General features: G+C 39.6%; 1 protein-coding gene across 1 annotated transcript; it reads right to left on the bottom strand.

Moving 5' to 3' along the window:
• Window positions 1-13,243: 13,243 nt before the first annotated feature.
• On the bottom strand, window positions 13,244-16,386 carry LOC311112668 (L-selectin-like; the record flags this gene model as incomplete). Its single annotated transcript, XM_084155805.1, has 3 exons — window positions 13,244-15,557; window positions 15,862-15,965; window positions 16,095-16,386. The coding sequence occupies 3 exons, from the start codon at window positions 16,384-16,386 to the stop codon at window positions 15,450-15,452; spliced, it is 504 nt and encodes a 167-aa protein (XP_084011931.1). The 3' UTR covers window positions 13,244-15,449.
• Between the last annotated feature and the right edge of the window lie 1,316 nt (window positions 16,387-17,702).

The raw sequence follows: 17,702 nt of genomic DNA, 5'->3' as shown, positions 1-17,702 counted from the left end.
TTGACATGCGTTTTTCTGGATTTTGTTGTTGTTATTCTGTCTCTAACTGTTCAAATAAACCTACCATTAAAATTATAGACTGATCATGTCTTTGTCAGTGGGCAAACGTACAAAATCAGCAGGGGATCAAATACTTTTTCCCCTCACTGTACATGTATAAAGAGAAAAACATACAACATGCAGTACACCTTTCAGGCGACCTGCAATTATGTAGTTCTAAGGTACTATGGCTTCTGCTGATGTTTTAAAAACGTTCCAGATGACAACAAATATCTTCAATGTATATTTCACACTCTGTCACATCCATAACTGTCGTTTTCCCTCTCAAAATTAATAATGGAAATTACAATGTTTTCGAAATTTTAGGTTTTGTGTTCAGCCTTTTCTTTAAAATGCCTATCCATGTTTTAATGCAAGGCTTATGCGTACCTCAATAAAGTTACTTTAAGATGATTTAGACATGCATTGACTTGGTCATCAAAAAGAAAGGAGGACTAAGGCACTCTTCATTTAATTAATTAAAATGCCTTTATTAGTATGGCATGTTCAATAGAAACAATTTTTTATTTTTTTATCCGACGCGTTTCGGCTGCATGGCCTTCATCAGGGAGTCATTGACTTGCCTTGGTTTTTGTGTAAAAATTAGCAAGTTAGCATTAGAAGACAGGTAAACAGAAACAAAGCATGGATGGCTGTCTTACTTTGTCAATCAATTGCTTAAAGGGTTGTCATGAAAATTACCACCAGGGACACCTGAAGTCAATATTAAATGAATCATTCTTTATTATCAGCAAGCTGGAGAGGTTCCAACAAGTAGTACAAGTCTGTCAGGAGCTCCGCCGGGGCAGTCCCGTTAGTTATCTTATATACTGCTTACACAGACAAGCTACATAGGCATGGTTCATAGGGTTGGTTCCTGCATGTGACTGCCACCGTCTCCTATCTTAACTTATAGAACATATTCTGGGCGTTCTGCCAAAAGGTCTGAGGAGGGGGTCATGACCGTCTCCCCCTCATATCTCTACCCAGCACCTACAGGAAATTGTATGAGACAAAATGTACAATTCAAAGCTATCTCTTCAGACAACAGACATTTTCTTCACAGGGTACCGAAACCAATACAACTATATGGAATTACAATTATTGGTTCGTACATACATTTTTTGGACTTAAATTAATGATATATAGCCATTGATTCTTGAAAAATATACCTTATATGCCTCATGAGCTTAGTTCAACTGTTTTACCTCATCAGAACCCAACATATAAGCTGGTTTTACTCCATTGTTTGTAAACAATGTCATTTTAAACAAACACAAGCTTTCATTTTGATCACATGGATAGTCAATCCTTGCATCCATAGTTCTGTCTATGAATTTGAGAGTTGTTCCCCAGCCCCATCCCTCAGCTGTTTACTCAAAAAGTGGTGGGGTGCCGCTTTGCTGTTTTTTGAGTCCCAGATTGCCCTCCGGAGGATTCAAGTTTTGTTCTTCAGAAGAAAGTATCCAAATAGATTGTGTAATCGTAACATTACCAGTGGAATACTATTATGCCTTTTGAGAGCCTTATTTTATTCTACAGTAAGTTCCTATTTGTATGCCACGTCTTCGGACTCTATCAAAAAGAATGCAACAATTGAATTGGGACTGGAAAACTGTAGTACACACTAACTTACTTTTTCAGTCGCACTTTGTCACGGGTGGGAATATGGGGTGACGTAGTCAGACAGGCTGTAATGATGTAATATAGTCTTCTATCAGTGACTTAGAGTTGAGAGATTTTATAATTACTCTGTGATCACTATACTCTATTTGAGTAACTTTTAATTGTGTTTTAAGCCATTACATTTTGAGATTATTTTTAAATTCTACAGTCAACTCCTGATGTATGCCACACATTGGCACTGTCATCAATGGCGACACGTAACTCTATTTTTAGGAGGGGTGGGGGCTTGCCTGTTTTGTATGTTATTTTGGCATTAATACGTGTCACATATCAGTTTGCAAACAATGTAAAAAATAAATAAATAATCACTTAAAGCCGCACACAAAAATTGTCTATTTTTTGCTTTCTTGAGTAAGGCAGCTCCAAAATGCAGGTGTTTCAGCCTAGCTCAGTGCTTTCTGTGGTGGTGGGGCAGCCAGCGGAGTGTAGGGATTGGTAATGTTCTCTAGTTGCGCCATGATTGGCTCAGTGTTCTGTGACTCATGGAGACACTACATCACCGCCAAGTCTAAGGGTAGAGCTCGAAAATTCAAGACCCTAGGGTGCTGCCATAGAGTTACATTAGAAGTGCCCATCCAAGAAGGCTCAAGGTCATTGGCCACAGATAAAATGAAGTCAAATCACATTATATTTACAGTAGCTTTGATTGGACTGATCATGGCAACATCATACTTTCAAAATCTTAGCTAGCAGACATCATCATGAATCAAGTCGACAATCTACTGGCAAATCCTTTTTAATCCTTGTTGTATGACGATAAATAATGAAGAGAAATTATAGATAAAACGTATCTGTGCTCATCGGCCATTGGACATAAATATTACACAAGAAGTTGGAAATCGCAAATTCAACAATGGAAGGAATCAGTGGCTAACTGCTATTCTGCTATTCAGTGGAGCGGATGTGTGGTCCCAAGTCTGGGATTAAGGGTCTCTTTTCCAAGCTTAAAATGATAAATATTCAACATTGGCCATGCAGTCAATGAAGCATGATATGTGCCGCGCTCAAAAAAACTGTTGGGAAATGAACTGGGAAATCTGACTTCAGTGAGTTCAAAACAACTGGGAACTCGGGAAATAATAAGCTCCGACTGGGAAAATAGGTCAATTCCAACTCGGAATTGGAAATCAGGAACTCGGGCCTCTTTCTAGAGCTACGACCTGAAGATCACTGGTGTCATCATGATTCTACATGTTTTTTTCAGAGTTCCCAGTTGTCTTGAAAGCACCATAAATCCAGAGAATGCCAGACTTTGATGACAAAGTTTGATGACAAAATGTGCCCACGGAGGACAGCCGCGCTACCTTCCTGTTCAAGTGAGCACAGCACAACAAGGTGAGTCCAAAAATGTCTTGTATGCTGCTGCATAAATGATGTAATATGCCAGGGAGATATGTATACTGTAGCTAAGAAAGTAATGCTAAGTGTATGTTGTGTAGTAAGTTGTTAGTAGCTAATAATTTCACCCTAATAATTTAGTCTATTTTCCCCTCTTAATTTCGCCTATTGTTCTGACTTGGTGGTGCACATGTAGCCTATAACCTGTTTTAGAGAAATGTAATCATCGAATATTGTAAGAGCTTTCATTGTCTGCTTATATGCCCCCTTTATTTATCCTACGGTTCTGACTTGATGTACAGGGAGAACACTGTAAGAACGGCCCATGTTCTGAATTCTGTCGCTGTACATTTAAAAAGTGCTGAACAAATATTTTTATTGACTACGTCTGTCATAGCTCGCTCATTAATGTCTTAATTGAAATTATGGATTGCCTCTTATCCGCTCGTTGTCCCCTTATGCCATAGTTTGTACATCTCAATTGTCAGTAGAAACCACATTCCTTTAAGCAAGTCAGCCATATCAGCTATATATTTTTAAAAGGCAGTAAATGAGGCTGAATTAACTGTTTCGCTGCCAGACAAGGCTCTGTTGATAGCCAGGTGTAGCATCGGTAAGGTGTTGGGACTGCTGTTGGGAATCTGCTGTTGGGACAGCTTTATGTAGGCCCTAACAGTTTATTGGCACCGTTTGTCACCATAATAGTGCAATTAATGTATTGTTTAGGGCTGCGTAGTGGCTTTGCTGGCATGCATCCCAAATGTTTTTAATTTTTTTGCCCCACAAAGATTGACATGCTAAAATCGCCACTGACTGTCATTTACAGTGTGCAGAGCCACAGTGTGCAGTTATCAAGTGCAATCAAAATGAATGTAACTTAATTTCATCAGGAATGGTAAACTTTAGTACAGTTAAACAGAGCTGGCACTTATCCAAAGAGCTGTCAGGAGTTGACTGTATACATAACATGTGACTATTTTATGTACTTGTTTGCAGGGATTTAAGTTATATTTTGTGTGGTGTGTTTACATACACTGTATACAATTAATGTATCTGTGTGTAGGGTTGCAAAGGGAGGGAATATTGCATGACGCTGCCTACAGCATGCTGTCACTGTCACACCCTGATCTGTTTCACCTGTCTTGTGCTTGTCTCCACCCCCCACCAGGTGTCTCCCATTTTTCCCCATTATCCCCAGTGTATTTATACCTGCGTTTTCTGTTTGTCTGTTGCCAGTTCCTCTTGTCAGGTCGTACCAGTGTGTTTATCCTGAGTCGTGATAGTCACAGAAGAGACAGTGACAATGATGGGGTTGGGCCATCTTTCCAGCTCTATAAATCATTCTTCAATATATGTTTTTGTCATTAATTAGGCTACATTTCTCCTTAACCATATAAATAATTCTTAAAAAATAAGTGTGAATTCCCCCAAAGTTTTCAAAGATTTCCTAAAATGACCAGTTAATTACCAGAGTTTCTGAAAATCTGGGAGGAATATATTAGTTTCCAGTGATTTTGAGTTAGAATTTGTGTGGTGTGTTTTTGCATACAGTATATTAACATATTTAATTTACCTGTGTGTAATTATTGATTATTCCTCTGTCAATTAAATGACGAACTAACGATCTAACGACCTCAACCTAACTGAAGCATTTTGAAGCGTTGTTGTCACAGGTGTGAATGTGGGGTGGCATGGTCGGACAGGCAATGATGATTCACTATAGGCCAGGTTCCAGGATGACTACATTGCAGATTGCAAGATCTCACAATGCCTGGATAGGTGTATCAACATATCAGCTTAACACATATGATACAACAATCTAATGCCGAACTGGTTGATGCAATGCAACGTCTGCAATGTAGTTAGCCTGGAATGAGACCATTATCTTCTATCAGCAGTCCCCTTTATACCTGGGTCTAACATGCGTCCTTTGTCCTGATCTTGTCCACATTTTCAGACAGGTGGAGACGATTAAAGACACATTGTGATCTGATTGTGATCAGATCTTCCTGACCAACTCCAGAGGTAGTCAGGCACGCATTGTGTCTGGATATCTTATAATTGTAGCCGGATATGGACAGTAAACCATTTAAATCATCATTATCCCACCCAGGTGACATCATTGATTTATGGCATCAATATGAGTCTGAAAATAAATCAATAGTATTTTGAAAGAATATCTGTTCAATATTTAGCATACAGGGAGTGACACATAAGAGACACATTTTTACTACCATGTGTAAATGCAACGGCTACAATTTGGGCACAATCAGAATGTGGATAAAATCAGGACAAAGGACGCATGTTAGCACCAGGTATAAATGAGGCTCTAGACTTAGCGTTGAGAGATTTTATAATTAATCTGTGATCACTATATTCTATGTTAGTAACTTAATGTTTTAAATGTGTTCAAAGCCTTTGTCTTTTAAGAACTTTATTTAATTCTACAGTCAACTCCTGATGCATGCAATCTCTTGGGACTTCAAAACCAGAGGTGCAGTAACCAAGAGAAATCACAGTTTGCTAATGTTTTAAGTGTGTTTAAAGTTAGTAAGAAACACATTAAATAAGACATTCATAAATGTAAAAAAAATACAGTCAGAAAATAATGAATAAGGAATAAGGTTTTGAAGTGTCTGTCCTATATCTAGGAGATAAGAATGCTCAGGAAATATTTTAGTTTTTTTGGACACATACAGTACACTATATATATACAGAAATATGTGGACTCCTCTTCAAATTAGTGGATTCTATTTCAGCCACACCTGTTGCTGAAAGGTGTATAAAAGCAAGCACACAGCCATGCAATCTCCATAGACAAACATTGGCAGTAGAATGGCCTTACTGAAGAGCTCAGTGACTTTCAACATGGTGCCGTCATAGGATGCCACCTTTTCAACAAGTCAGTTTGTCAAATTTCTGCCCTGCTAGATCTACCCCGGTCAACTGTAAGTGCTGTTATTGTGACAACGGCTCAGCCGCGAAGTGGTAGGCCACACAAGCTCACAGAAGGGGACCGCCGAGTGCTGAAGCGCAGGAGATGTGCAAAGGCAATCATGATTGGAACGTTACATTTGACAATCTTTTGGACATGATTTGACGAGGAACTGATAAAAGATCTCATCCCCTACAGGTTCATTAAATGTCACATGAGAGCACAGTCAGGCGGATAGTGACACCGAGTTCCAAACTGGCTCTGGAAGCAACGTCAGCACAAGAACTGTTCGTCTGGAGCTTCATGAAATGGGTTTCCATGGCCGAGCAGCCGGAGAGCACCATGCGCAATGCCAAGCGTCGGCTGGAGTGGTGAAAAGCTTGCCGCCATTGGACTCTGGAGCAGTGGAAATGCGTTATCTGGAGTGATGAATCACGCTTCACCATCTGGAAGTCCGACGGACGAATCTGGGTTTGTCGGATGCCAGGAAAATGCCTCCTGCCCCAATGCATAGTGTCAACTGTAAAGTTTGGTGGAGGAGGATTAATGGTCTGGGGCTGTTTTTCATGGTTCGGTCTAGGCCCCTTAGTTCCAGTGAAGGGAAATCTTAACGCTACAGCATACAATGATATTCTAGACAATTCTGTGCTTCCAACTTTGTGGCAACAGTTTGGGGAAGGCCCTTTCCTGTTTCAGCATGACAATGCCCCCGTACACAAAGTGAGGTCCATACAGAAAGGTTTGTCGAGATCAGTGTGGAAGAACTTGACTGGCCTGCACAGAGCCCTGACCTCAACCCCATCAAACACTTTTGGGATGAATCTGAATGCCTACTGCAAGCCATGCCTAATCACCCAACATCAGTGCCATGCTCGTCGCTGAATGGAAGCATGTCCCCGCAGCAATGTTCCAACATCTAGTGGAAAGCCTTCCCAGAAGAGTGGAGGCTGTTACAGCAGCAAAGGGGGGACCAACTCCATATTAATGACCATGATTTTGGAATGAGATGTTCGATGAGCAGGTGTCCACCTACTTTTGGCAATGTAGTGTATTTAACCCCTTATTTTCTTGGGCACAACTTGATTTACAAACTAATATGACCCCACTATGGAAAGGGGAGACTACCTCCATACTTCCATTTGTTTGTATGGGTTACCTTCAGACGAGTCCCGTGACTCTTGTGTTTGGGAGAGTCTCCCCTTTCCATAGTGGGGTCATATTAGTTTGTAGCTCAAGTTGGCACATCAGCGTTACCAACTTCAGACGAGTCCCGTGACACTTGTGGGTGTTGTAGAGCAAAATGGAGAACACCATTGTGTTCATGAGAGTCTCCCCATAGAGTGGTAATAACCGTTCGGACGCCACAGTCGTTTTCGTGAGAAGACCCATTTTTGGGATGTCTCATGGTTTGACAAACACCGCTGTAGCTTGTCCACCTTCCACCGCAGATGCGGAAGGCCGACATAGGTGGATGTGGTGGATTGAGACGCAGACCATGCAAAAAACTGATATATCTTGCTTAAAGTGACTGCATTTTTAAATTATGTTACTTAGAATACTTGAAATGTTATATCATGAGAAAGTTATAAGTAATTTACTGTGTTACGCATGGGATGTGTCCCAAATGGCACCCTATTAACTATAGATTACTTTTACAAACGTAGTGCACTATATAGGGAATAGGGTGGCATTTGGGATGCACTCAGTGACTGAACAACCACAAGGAAACGCCTGGTAAGGAACAGAGAGCCAAAGCCCTGAAGGGTTTCTGAGGTAGAATGACATCCTGGATGGTAGCATTCCATAATGTAATGTTTTTGTGAGTGTGGCTTGGAGAAGGACATGCAAAAACCTTAGCCTTGAAAACACATTACAGTGTTTTCTGCATATGGTTGTTTAGCATACTATCTAAAGTGACTTACAGTTTACCCTTACTGGGGCCTATAGTGGGGCTATGTAGCCAGGAAGGAATCAATCTCACTTCATTGGTGTTGGAAATACAATTTTAACGGAGCCATCATCAAAACCCTGAAATGTGTGATCATGATCATGGAACTACACTCTTAGAAAAAAGGGTTCCAAAAGGGTTCTTTGGCTGTCCCCATAGGAGAACCCTATTGGGTTACAGGTAGAACCCTATTGGGTTCCATGTAGAACCCTCTGTGGAAATGGTTTTACATGTAACCCGAAAGGGTTCTACCTGGAACCAAAAGGGTTAACCTAGAACCAATAAGGGTTATTCGAAGGGTTCTCCTATGGGGACAGCAGAATAACCCCTTTAAGTTCTAGATAGCACCTTTTTTTCTAAGTGTAAGACACACACCTACAGTACTAAAGACAACCAACAGGAAGTGGACAGCATTTACATGGAAAAGAGTCTTGAGTCAGCTTCAGTCATGCTCCCTGTATGTGCCACATTAAGACCTGTTAAAGTGGATACAAATGGGATTTTAAAAAATGCAACACTATTCAAAATGGTAACACTTCACATTACAGTTCCCTTATGACTGTGTAATTACTCATGTGATAATGACAAATAATAATACATTTTATTTTAAGCACATTTCTCAAAGTCACTTTACACAGACAAGATAATTAGCAAGATAAACAAGCAATACAATCACACATTAAAGTAAGCACATAAAAGCACACTAAACATAAGGACCGACTATTTCGGCAGTAGGCTGTCTCGACACAGAGCGCGCTCAGTATGCACAGAGCACACTACAGTGTTGTCGCAACATATTTTGTAACGGCATTCAAACAAAAGTCAAATGACCAAAGCTTGCTAGTTAACCTCCTTCAACGAATGACAGAATCTGTCCTATTGTCAGGACTTCGGCCGAGGCTGCCTCCCCTCCTTGTTCGGGCAGGCTTCGGCGTTCGTCGTCACCAGCTTACTAACCACTGCCGCCCCAATCGTCATCACAATTGTCTTGTCTTGTCAATCACACACACCTGGTTCCTATCCCCTAATTAGTCTGTGTATAAGTGTTCCCTCTGCCCCCTTGTCCTTGTGGGTGATTGTTATTTGTGAGAGTAGTGTAGCTCGGTGGAGCTACTCGTAACATATTGTTGCCAGGGTAGATTTTCCCCTGTGCCTAAGTATTATTGGATATCCGTTACAGTGTATTTGCCAGGGATGATAGTTTCCCCTGTGCCTGTTTCGTTGATCGCTATTTGAGCGCATTTGTGTGTCTACGAAGGAATAAACTCTGTATTCGGTGATTACCCTCCTGCGCCTGACTCCTTTCCATCACACTCATCACACCTATATTTGGCAAAATCGAATTGATAATTATACAGATAGCAGATCAGCTCATGAATAACTGGGACATGAAGAGTGGAAATTGTTTAAATATCAAGGTGTCATAATGAGGACCAACTTTGTTTGAAAAATATCCATATCTACTCTCATACTGTTTGTTGAACACACATTCTCTACTGAAGCTGTGGTCCTCTGTAGCTCAGCTGGTAGAGCACAGCGCTTGTAACGCCAAGGTAGTGGGTTTGATCCCCGGGACCACCCATACACAAAAAATGTATGCACGCATGACTGTAAGTCGCTTTGGATAAAAAGCGTCTGCTAAATGGCATATTATATTATTAAGCTCTCATTTGGGCTGCAACTATGAGAAAGCGCAGAGAAGCGGGGAAATGTCACAGCAGTGTTTTGACACGCATAGGCGAGAGACGTGCTTTGATAATGGGACCTATGGATTAAAGAATAAAGTTAAGAATTTTCATGAGAGACAGTAGTCAGGATTTTGGGTTTCAGTGGGATTGAGACTGGATAGGAAAATAGCCTGCTCTATGACATGAGAAGATAGAATTTTCCCTCGTGCCTCTCTGAATTCATGTCTGTGACAGAGATCCCTATAGTGAATTGTGCATATAGGCTTATAAATTTGTGACTGTCTGAAGAGTCACAATGACAGCTCAAAGAGGCACACATTATTTTATAGGCTATACTGCAGGGGTTTCCTGTAGGGTTTATTAACTGCATTCAGGTCGCTGTGCAGTCCGTCACTGTCAATTATGCGTGTGCTTTGAATTTATGGGGGCTTTACGTGAATAAGGCCTAAATATGCTAGGCTAAAGGCTTCCATGTGACAACCTGTTTGGATAATATTCTATTTTTTGCTAATCTGATGCTGCGCACGCTGTGTATTTTGTGGAATTGCTTTGAAATCCCATTCAAGCCATGGGACCGATATTAGCATTTGTCCAAATCATCCGAAGGAATCTAAAATTGATTGTGAAGCTCAACAAAGTCACTTATAGATGATTTGAACATGATGCACAAAAAACAAACAGTGCCAGGGAAATTAAACCAAAGCATGGATTGCTGTCATACCTTGTCCATAGACTGTTTACAGGGTCAGGAAACCAATGTCATTTTGTAATTTGGGTGAACTATCCCTTTAATCTTAGCCCTGACCCTTACCCTAAGTACAGTGTAAGTTCAGTCATTAAGATACTTGTTACACTGTACTCACATGAATAATTGCACACCAATAAGGGCAAAGTGTTGCCGTTTTGAATATATTATTTATATTTTTCTCCATTTGCATCCACTGTCACGAGGACTTAATGTGGCACAAACAGGGTGCATGACTTCTGGAGATGACTCAGAATGCATTACATATAAATGCTGAACACTTGTTTGATTTCTAAGTGTTACCAGAACTTCCTTACTGTCATGACAAAACATTCAAATCATAATGTCAGAATGTCTGTGTCTGTCTGATAATAGTATTGGAATGTGGTTTCTTTGTTCTTGTTGAACTACATAGTTACTTTACCTGCTGAGTGAACGTCCCAAATGGAATCCTAATACGATGCCATTTGGGATACTTCCTGAGAGAGAAAAAATAATAAAAGAGAAACTTATGCAGATCATTTGATGAGGAGCTCACAGAAGCCTGAACACTGAAGAAGACAAGCAGCAACCATTTTGGTAAGACATTTTCTATTATTCTATAAATTATTATACATTGAAAGTACATGCACTATTATCAGAATGTAAATGTATGGAACAGTGAACACTGTCACTTACAGGTAGGCCTACTGTATGGATTCAAAAATCTCACTCAGAAAAACGTCATAAATAAAATCATTTAGTAGCACTTTATAACAACTCCACGTAATAAAGCATTTAAAATCGATTAGTAAATCATATATTCCTCGTTTATTAATCATTACTCCCATATTTGTAAATGTTAGTAACCTAGTTATTCACACATTTATAAACAACTTTTTAAGTATTGAATGATTTATACGATGTTTAATATAGGTCCTTATAAACCATTTACTAATCATTAGTTAAGTCTTTGTGCGTGGCCTCATCTAAAGTGTGGGCTATTTATACTTTATAAATACTTTATAAATGTTTTGAGTGACCAGTGTAATTTCTTACAAAAAGATGGACATGCCATTGTTAGACATTCCAGCAGTACCTGGTCTCAAAATGGCCCCTAGAACATCTAAATGGCTGAACAATAAACACTTAAAGGAAAACTCCACCCAAAAACTATCTTTTGGTATTTGTTTCATTAGTCCATTGTTGACATAGTCCCAAAAATGTTTTGCTTGTCAGCAGTCAAGTGTTCAAGATATGTGATGTTCAAAATACCGAAATCGTCCCCATATGATATATTTTCGGACTATGTCAACAATGGACTAATGAAACAAACACCAAAAGATAGTTTTGGGGTGGAGTTTTCCTTTAAGAAAGAGGATGAAAATGTATTGAACACTGTATTCCAAAAAGTCCAACTGTTGTACTAGTGTGATGTGTAACTTCAGACACACTCTACGCTGAGTAAAATAACGTTTTTATTGTGAAAAAAAGTTTCTTGGCAGTGACTTTTCTACCAAAACCAAAGTGTGGATTGGAGTCACTCCTTAGAGCAGTCTAATCTCGGTTAACCCAGAAATGAAATCTCGCATAATTTGGTCAGCTGTGTGATTAAGTTCCGGATCCATACCTGTTAGAAATTGTGAGTTCTGGTTTGCAAAGTCTCTGCCCTCGCAAAAGGAAACTCTCAGCCAGGGGCATCACCAGAGTGTCATAACATTCGGGGCTCAGCCCTGAAGACCAGGGGCTGACGGGGGGAAGGGGGGTTGAAAAGAAAATCACCTTTAAAATAAAGCATTGCATGCATATCATCATATTTGTAGGTCAGAGAAAAAAAATGCCTTTTCTAAAATAAATCCCCGAAAGCCCGGTCCTGGTAACGTCCCTGCTCTCAGCCAAAGCGCCATAGACTGCTTACAAGGTAAGGAAACTAATATCTGAATACATTATTTAGCTGAACTGTCCCATTACGTTTAAAGAGTTACTACCTTTAAAGGCCCAGTAAAGCAGTGGTGTGTATTCATGGGTGCCAAGGGAAACCAGTCTTCCCCAAAACTTTTACCAAGAAAAAAATCTAATAATTAATCTTTCGTCTCGTTGTTTCATAATTTTCTTTCAATTTGCAAGAGGCTGAATGTATCTCAACAGAGAAAGCATCCGAGCGACTGAAACAGCGCCCCTCTGTATCAGTATGTGTAGCCCATCTAGGCCTATCTGATGCTGTCTGGTCAAAAAGAGTATGACATTGTTGCCGCCCATAGCGTTGAACGCAAGGGAAGCAAGTGAGCATTTGGCCTCCCTTGATAAAAAAAAGTATAAAATATTAGCCAATCAGCATTCTTGATGCACCCAAAAAAATGTTTAAAGGGAAGCCAATTTGGATTTGGCTTCACACCAATCACATCACATTAACAGCCAAACGTCATTGACATAATTTTTTTATTTGTTGCATCTCGTTGTGTTGTTGTTCTCCGGTGGCTAGCTAGCTAAAATTGTCCCTTTCCTAAATTAGCCATGGATGGAGATAGGGATTTGGACTTGTGGTTTTACTTAATTCTCTGTACTTGCCAATGATTATAACGGCGATTCTGATCCAACCATAAATTCATACATTGTGCCCCTGGCCTGAGAGGATGGAAGTTCAATATGTAGCTAGTTGTAGTTAGCTAAATGTTAACTAGCTAGCTAATCGTTGCCCATTAACCTCTTAAGGTCAAACCTACATGAAAAAAAGACTACAGAATAAACACAGAGATACAACTATTTCCCCTTTAACCCACAGAATGTAAATTCAAACACACAATTTCATGTTAAGATAGTTGTTTACACTTAGAAACTGAGAAATAACAAGAAAAATAAATACATTGAATCGGTAACAAGAAAGGTGAAACATTTAGATATTTATTGGAATTATAGTTTAAACAATTCATAACAGCAATTAGTGCGAAAACACAATCCAAACGCAATTTGACATTATGATGTATCAGTAAAACAAAATAACTACTGGCTAGAGAGTGTGAAGTTTAGAATATAAGGGATATGTTTTTTTATGTGATAGTAAGGAAAAACTAAGGGGACGTGACTGACGTGAAAGACGATATTTAATTTCCAAATTGGTTAAAATTAGGTGAACGTTAGGGTTGAGGTTGGGTTATGTGTATAAACCCTGGATGACTGACAGGGGGCGCTGTATTTAAGCCACCGCGCAGCCATGTTGGCACTCCTCCTCAATTGTAACAAATATTTTGGAAGCTATAGAAATGCATTTATTAACAAACAGCAACCATTTTGGTAAGACATTTTCAATTATTCTTTAAATTATTATACATTGAAAGTACATGCACTGTTATCAGAATGTAAATGTATGGGATAGTGAACACTGTCACTTACAGGTAGGCCTACTGTATTGATTCAAAAATCTCACTCAGAAAAACGTCATAAATAAAATCATTTAGTAGCACTTTATAATAACTCCACGTAATAAAGCATTTATAATCGATTAGTAAATCGTTTATTCCTCATTTATTAATCATTACTCCCACATTTGTAAATGTTAGTAACCTAGTTATTCACACATTTATAAACAACTTTTAAAGTATTGAATAATGAATCATACGATGTTTAATATAGGTTCTTATAAACCATTTACAGTGCCTTGCAAAAGTATTCATCCCCCTTGGCGTTTTTCCTATTTTGTTGCATTACAACCTGTAATTTAAATAGATTTTTATTTGGATTTCATGTAATGGACATACACAAAATTGTCCAAATTGGTGAAGTGAAATGAAACAAATAACTGAATTGAAAAATAAATAACGGAAAAGTGCGTGCATATGTATTCACCCCCTTTGCTATGAAGCCCCTAAATAAGATCTGGTGCAACCAATTACCTTCAGAAGTCACATAATTTGTTAAATAAAGTCCACCTGTGTGCAATCTAAGCGTCACATGATCTGTCACATGATCTCAGTATATATACACCTGTTCTGAAAGGCCCCAGAGTCTGCAACACCACTAAGCAAGGGGCACCACCAAGCAAGCGGCACCATGAAGACCAAGGAGCTCTCCAAACAGGTCAGGGACAAAGTTGTGGAGAATTAGCTCTGTGTAGCTCAGTTGGTAGAGCATGGCGCTTGCAACGCCAGGGTTGTGGGTTCGTTTCCCACGGGGGGCCAGTATGAAAATGTATGCACTCACTAACTGTAAGTCGCTCTAGATAAGAGCGTCTGCTAAATGACTAAAATGTAAATGTAAAGTACAGATCAGGGTTGGGTTATAAAAAAATATCAGAAACTTTGAACATCCCACGGAGCACCATTATATCCATTATTAAAAAATGGAAAGAATATGGCACCACAACAAACCTGCCAAGAGAGGGCTGCCCACCAAAACTCACAGACCAGGCAAGGAGGGCATTAATCAGAGAGGCAACAAAGAGACCAAAGATAACCCTGAAGGAGCTGCAAAGCTCCACAGTGGAGATTGAAGTATCTGCCCAAAGGACCACTTTAAGCCGTATACACTCCACAGATTAGCTCAAATACAGGTGTGCCAAGCTTGTAGCGTCATACCCAAGAAGACTCGATGCTGTAATCGCTGCCAAAGGTGCTTCAATAAAGTACTGAGTAAAGGGTGTGAATTCTTGTGAAAATGTGATATTTTATTGTTTTATTTTTAATAAATTAGCAGAAATGTCTAAATACCTATTTTTGCTTTGTCATTATGGGGTATTGTGTGTAGATTGATGAGGGAAAAAAACGATTTAATCAATTTCAGAATAAGACTGTAACGTAACAAAATGTGGAAAAGTCAAGGAGTCTGAATACTTTCCGAAGTCACTGTACGTCATTGGTTACGGGTTTGGTTAAGGTTAGGGTTAAGGTTGGGTTAAGGTTTTGGTTAAGGTTAGGGTTAGGGGGTTGGTTAACATTAGGGTTAAGGATTTTATGAGGTTAGGGTTATGGTAAGTTTCAGTTTTAGGGGTTTTGGCTAGTCTGACTGTCAATGGGATGTTGGTCAGAAAAGTCCCCTTAGTCTCTCCTGTAATAGTATTTACAGTTCCAGCTTGATACTCGGTTCAGTTTCTCCTCCTTACTTCTTCTCCTTTTCTTCCTTGTGGAAGATCTTTCCATCGGGCTGCTCCTTCCATCTCAGTTTGATGTCATCAGACATCCCCTTCTCCCTCAGCTCCTTCTTTATCTGAGGAACACAAACAGCATTTTGTTTACTGACTAGTGTAGCGAATATGCAGCCAGTACTGGCTAACACTTTACTGTATTCCTCATTCATAAAGCCTTTATAACAGCTACATAAGACATTATAGCATAGGTGATATGTAGTCATATACATTATGAATAAGTACATAAGATGTAGTTGTAATGGTCGTTATAGATGACAGGTAAATCTGTAGTCAATGGCATATATTATGGCCAGATACTGCAGTAACCCTTTATCACTTGTAGTGGCTCTAATATCTCATAGAGGAAGAGAAGGTGAGACTCACCTGCTGCAAGATGGCCTCCTGAACAGCAGGATCAGTAAGGTCCATGTTCTGGTCCTTTGGGGTCAGCTTCACTCTCACCACATGCTGATTCTTCACTGCGAGAGCTAACAGAGACAGAGTCAGACTCACTCTCACCACCTATTCTTCTTTATTAAGACTAACAGAGACAGACAGGGTAATTACACACACACACACACACACACACACACACTATAACATATACTGTAACTCACCACTGTAGCAACAGAAGGGAAGGTTGTTCTCACATTTGTAGTCTTCAAATTCGCCTGATTTACCGAACACCGACACACAGTTCCTGTAGCGATTATTGGGTGTTCCTGAACGCCAGTATCTGAATAAAGAGTTACTCTGGTCCGACCAGCTCCAGTCTCTGAACAGGCCGATCCACGCCCAGTTTCCATTCGGTACCATGTTCCCTATCTCCTGGCTCTCAGCCAGGTTCCTCACACTGGCCATGTCTGTGTAGTGCTGTCTGCAGTAGCTCTGCCCTTCCTCCCATGTCATAGTTTTATTTGACAAGATGAACCTCTCAGAAATGTTGGTTGTGTTTCCTGCAATTATTGAATGTAAATATTTCTCAAGTATAATTTGTAGTTCTTTTTTTTAGTTATTTGTCACATTTGACTGTGTAAAACCTAGCAGTACTATTTATTTCTCAGAGAGCGAGGCGCATACAAGCCTTCAGAAAATATTCACACCACTTGACTTTTTCCACATTTTGTTGTGTTACTGTAGTGGGTAGTAATATTTATGATTTATGATATTGTAAATACCTCAAATGCGACTGATAATAAGGCTAAGCAATTAGCCTATTAAAATGTTTATTTAACACCATAAAGATAATTAGCAATATGTAAGAGACTATGGTTGAGGTACAGTAATAGGCAATGAAGAAATATCTGAGAATGGATTCTAAATACAAGTGTATTTCATTACTTTGTAAAATGAATGGATTCACATACAAGGCATAAAGTTACAAAACATTAACAAGCATTACAAGGCATTATTCTCATCATGGTCAGAGAGAGAGAGAGAAATCATAGCCTGAACGGCCAAATGTCCATGGGGTGGAGAGAGAAAGAAAGAAAGAAAGAAAGAAAGAAAGAAAGAAAGAAAGAAAGAAAGAAAGAAAGAAAGAAAGAGAGAGAGAGAGTGTGTGTGTATCTCACTACAGCAGTTCAGGAACAAAAAAGTGATTGAACAATCAATCAACCAATCAAATGTATTTATAAAGCCCTTTTTACATCAGCAGATGTCACAAAGTGCTATACAGAAAACCCAGCCTAAAACCCCAAACAGCAAGCAATGCAGATGTACAAGCACGGTGGCTAGGAAAATCTCCCTAGAAAGGCAGGAACCTAGGAAGAAACCTAGAGAGGAACCAGGCTCTGAGGGGTGGCCAGTCCCCTTCTGGCTGTGCCGGGTTGAGATTATAACAGTACATGGCCATTAAGTCCAGATTTTTCTCCAAGATGTTCAAACATTCATAGATGACCAGCAGGGTAAAATAATAATCACAGTGGTTGTAGAGGTTGCAACAGGTCAGTACATCAGGAGTAAATGTCACTTGGCTTTTCATAGCTGGGCATTTAGAGGTTGAAATAGCAGGTGCGGTAGAGAAAGGGAGTTGAAAACAGCAGGTCTGGGACAAGGTAGCACGTCCGGTGCAATGAATCCTAGACCCTTTTATAAGCATCTGAGTTGTTTGGATTCAAAACCTGAGTTGTTGACCAATAGTATTTCTGTAAAGTTAACCTCCAATCAGATATCAGACATACATGATGTAACCTCTGCTTCTCAGAGACGAGAGTCACACCTTC

The sequence above is a fragment of the Coregonus lavaretus genome (genome assembly GCF_964263955.1).
Source record: "Coregonus lavaretus genome assembly, chromosome: 39".
In the NCBI taxonomy this organism is placed as follows: Eukaryota; Metazoa; Chordata; class Actinopteri; order Salmoniformes; family Salmonidae; genus Coregonus; species Coregonus lavaretus.
The sequence above is the reverse complement of the archived record's forward strand: the minus strand, read 5'-3'. Positions and strand labels throughout refer to the sequence as shown.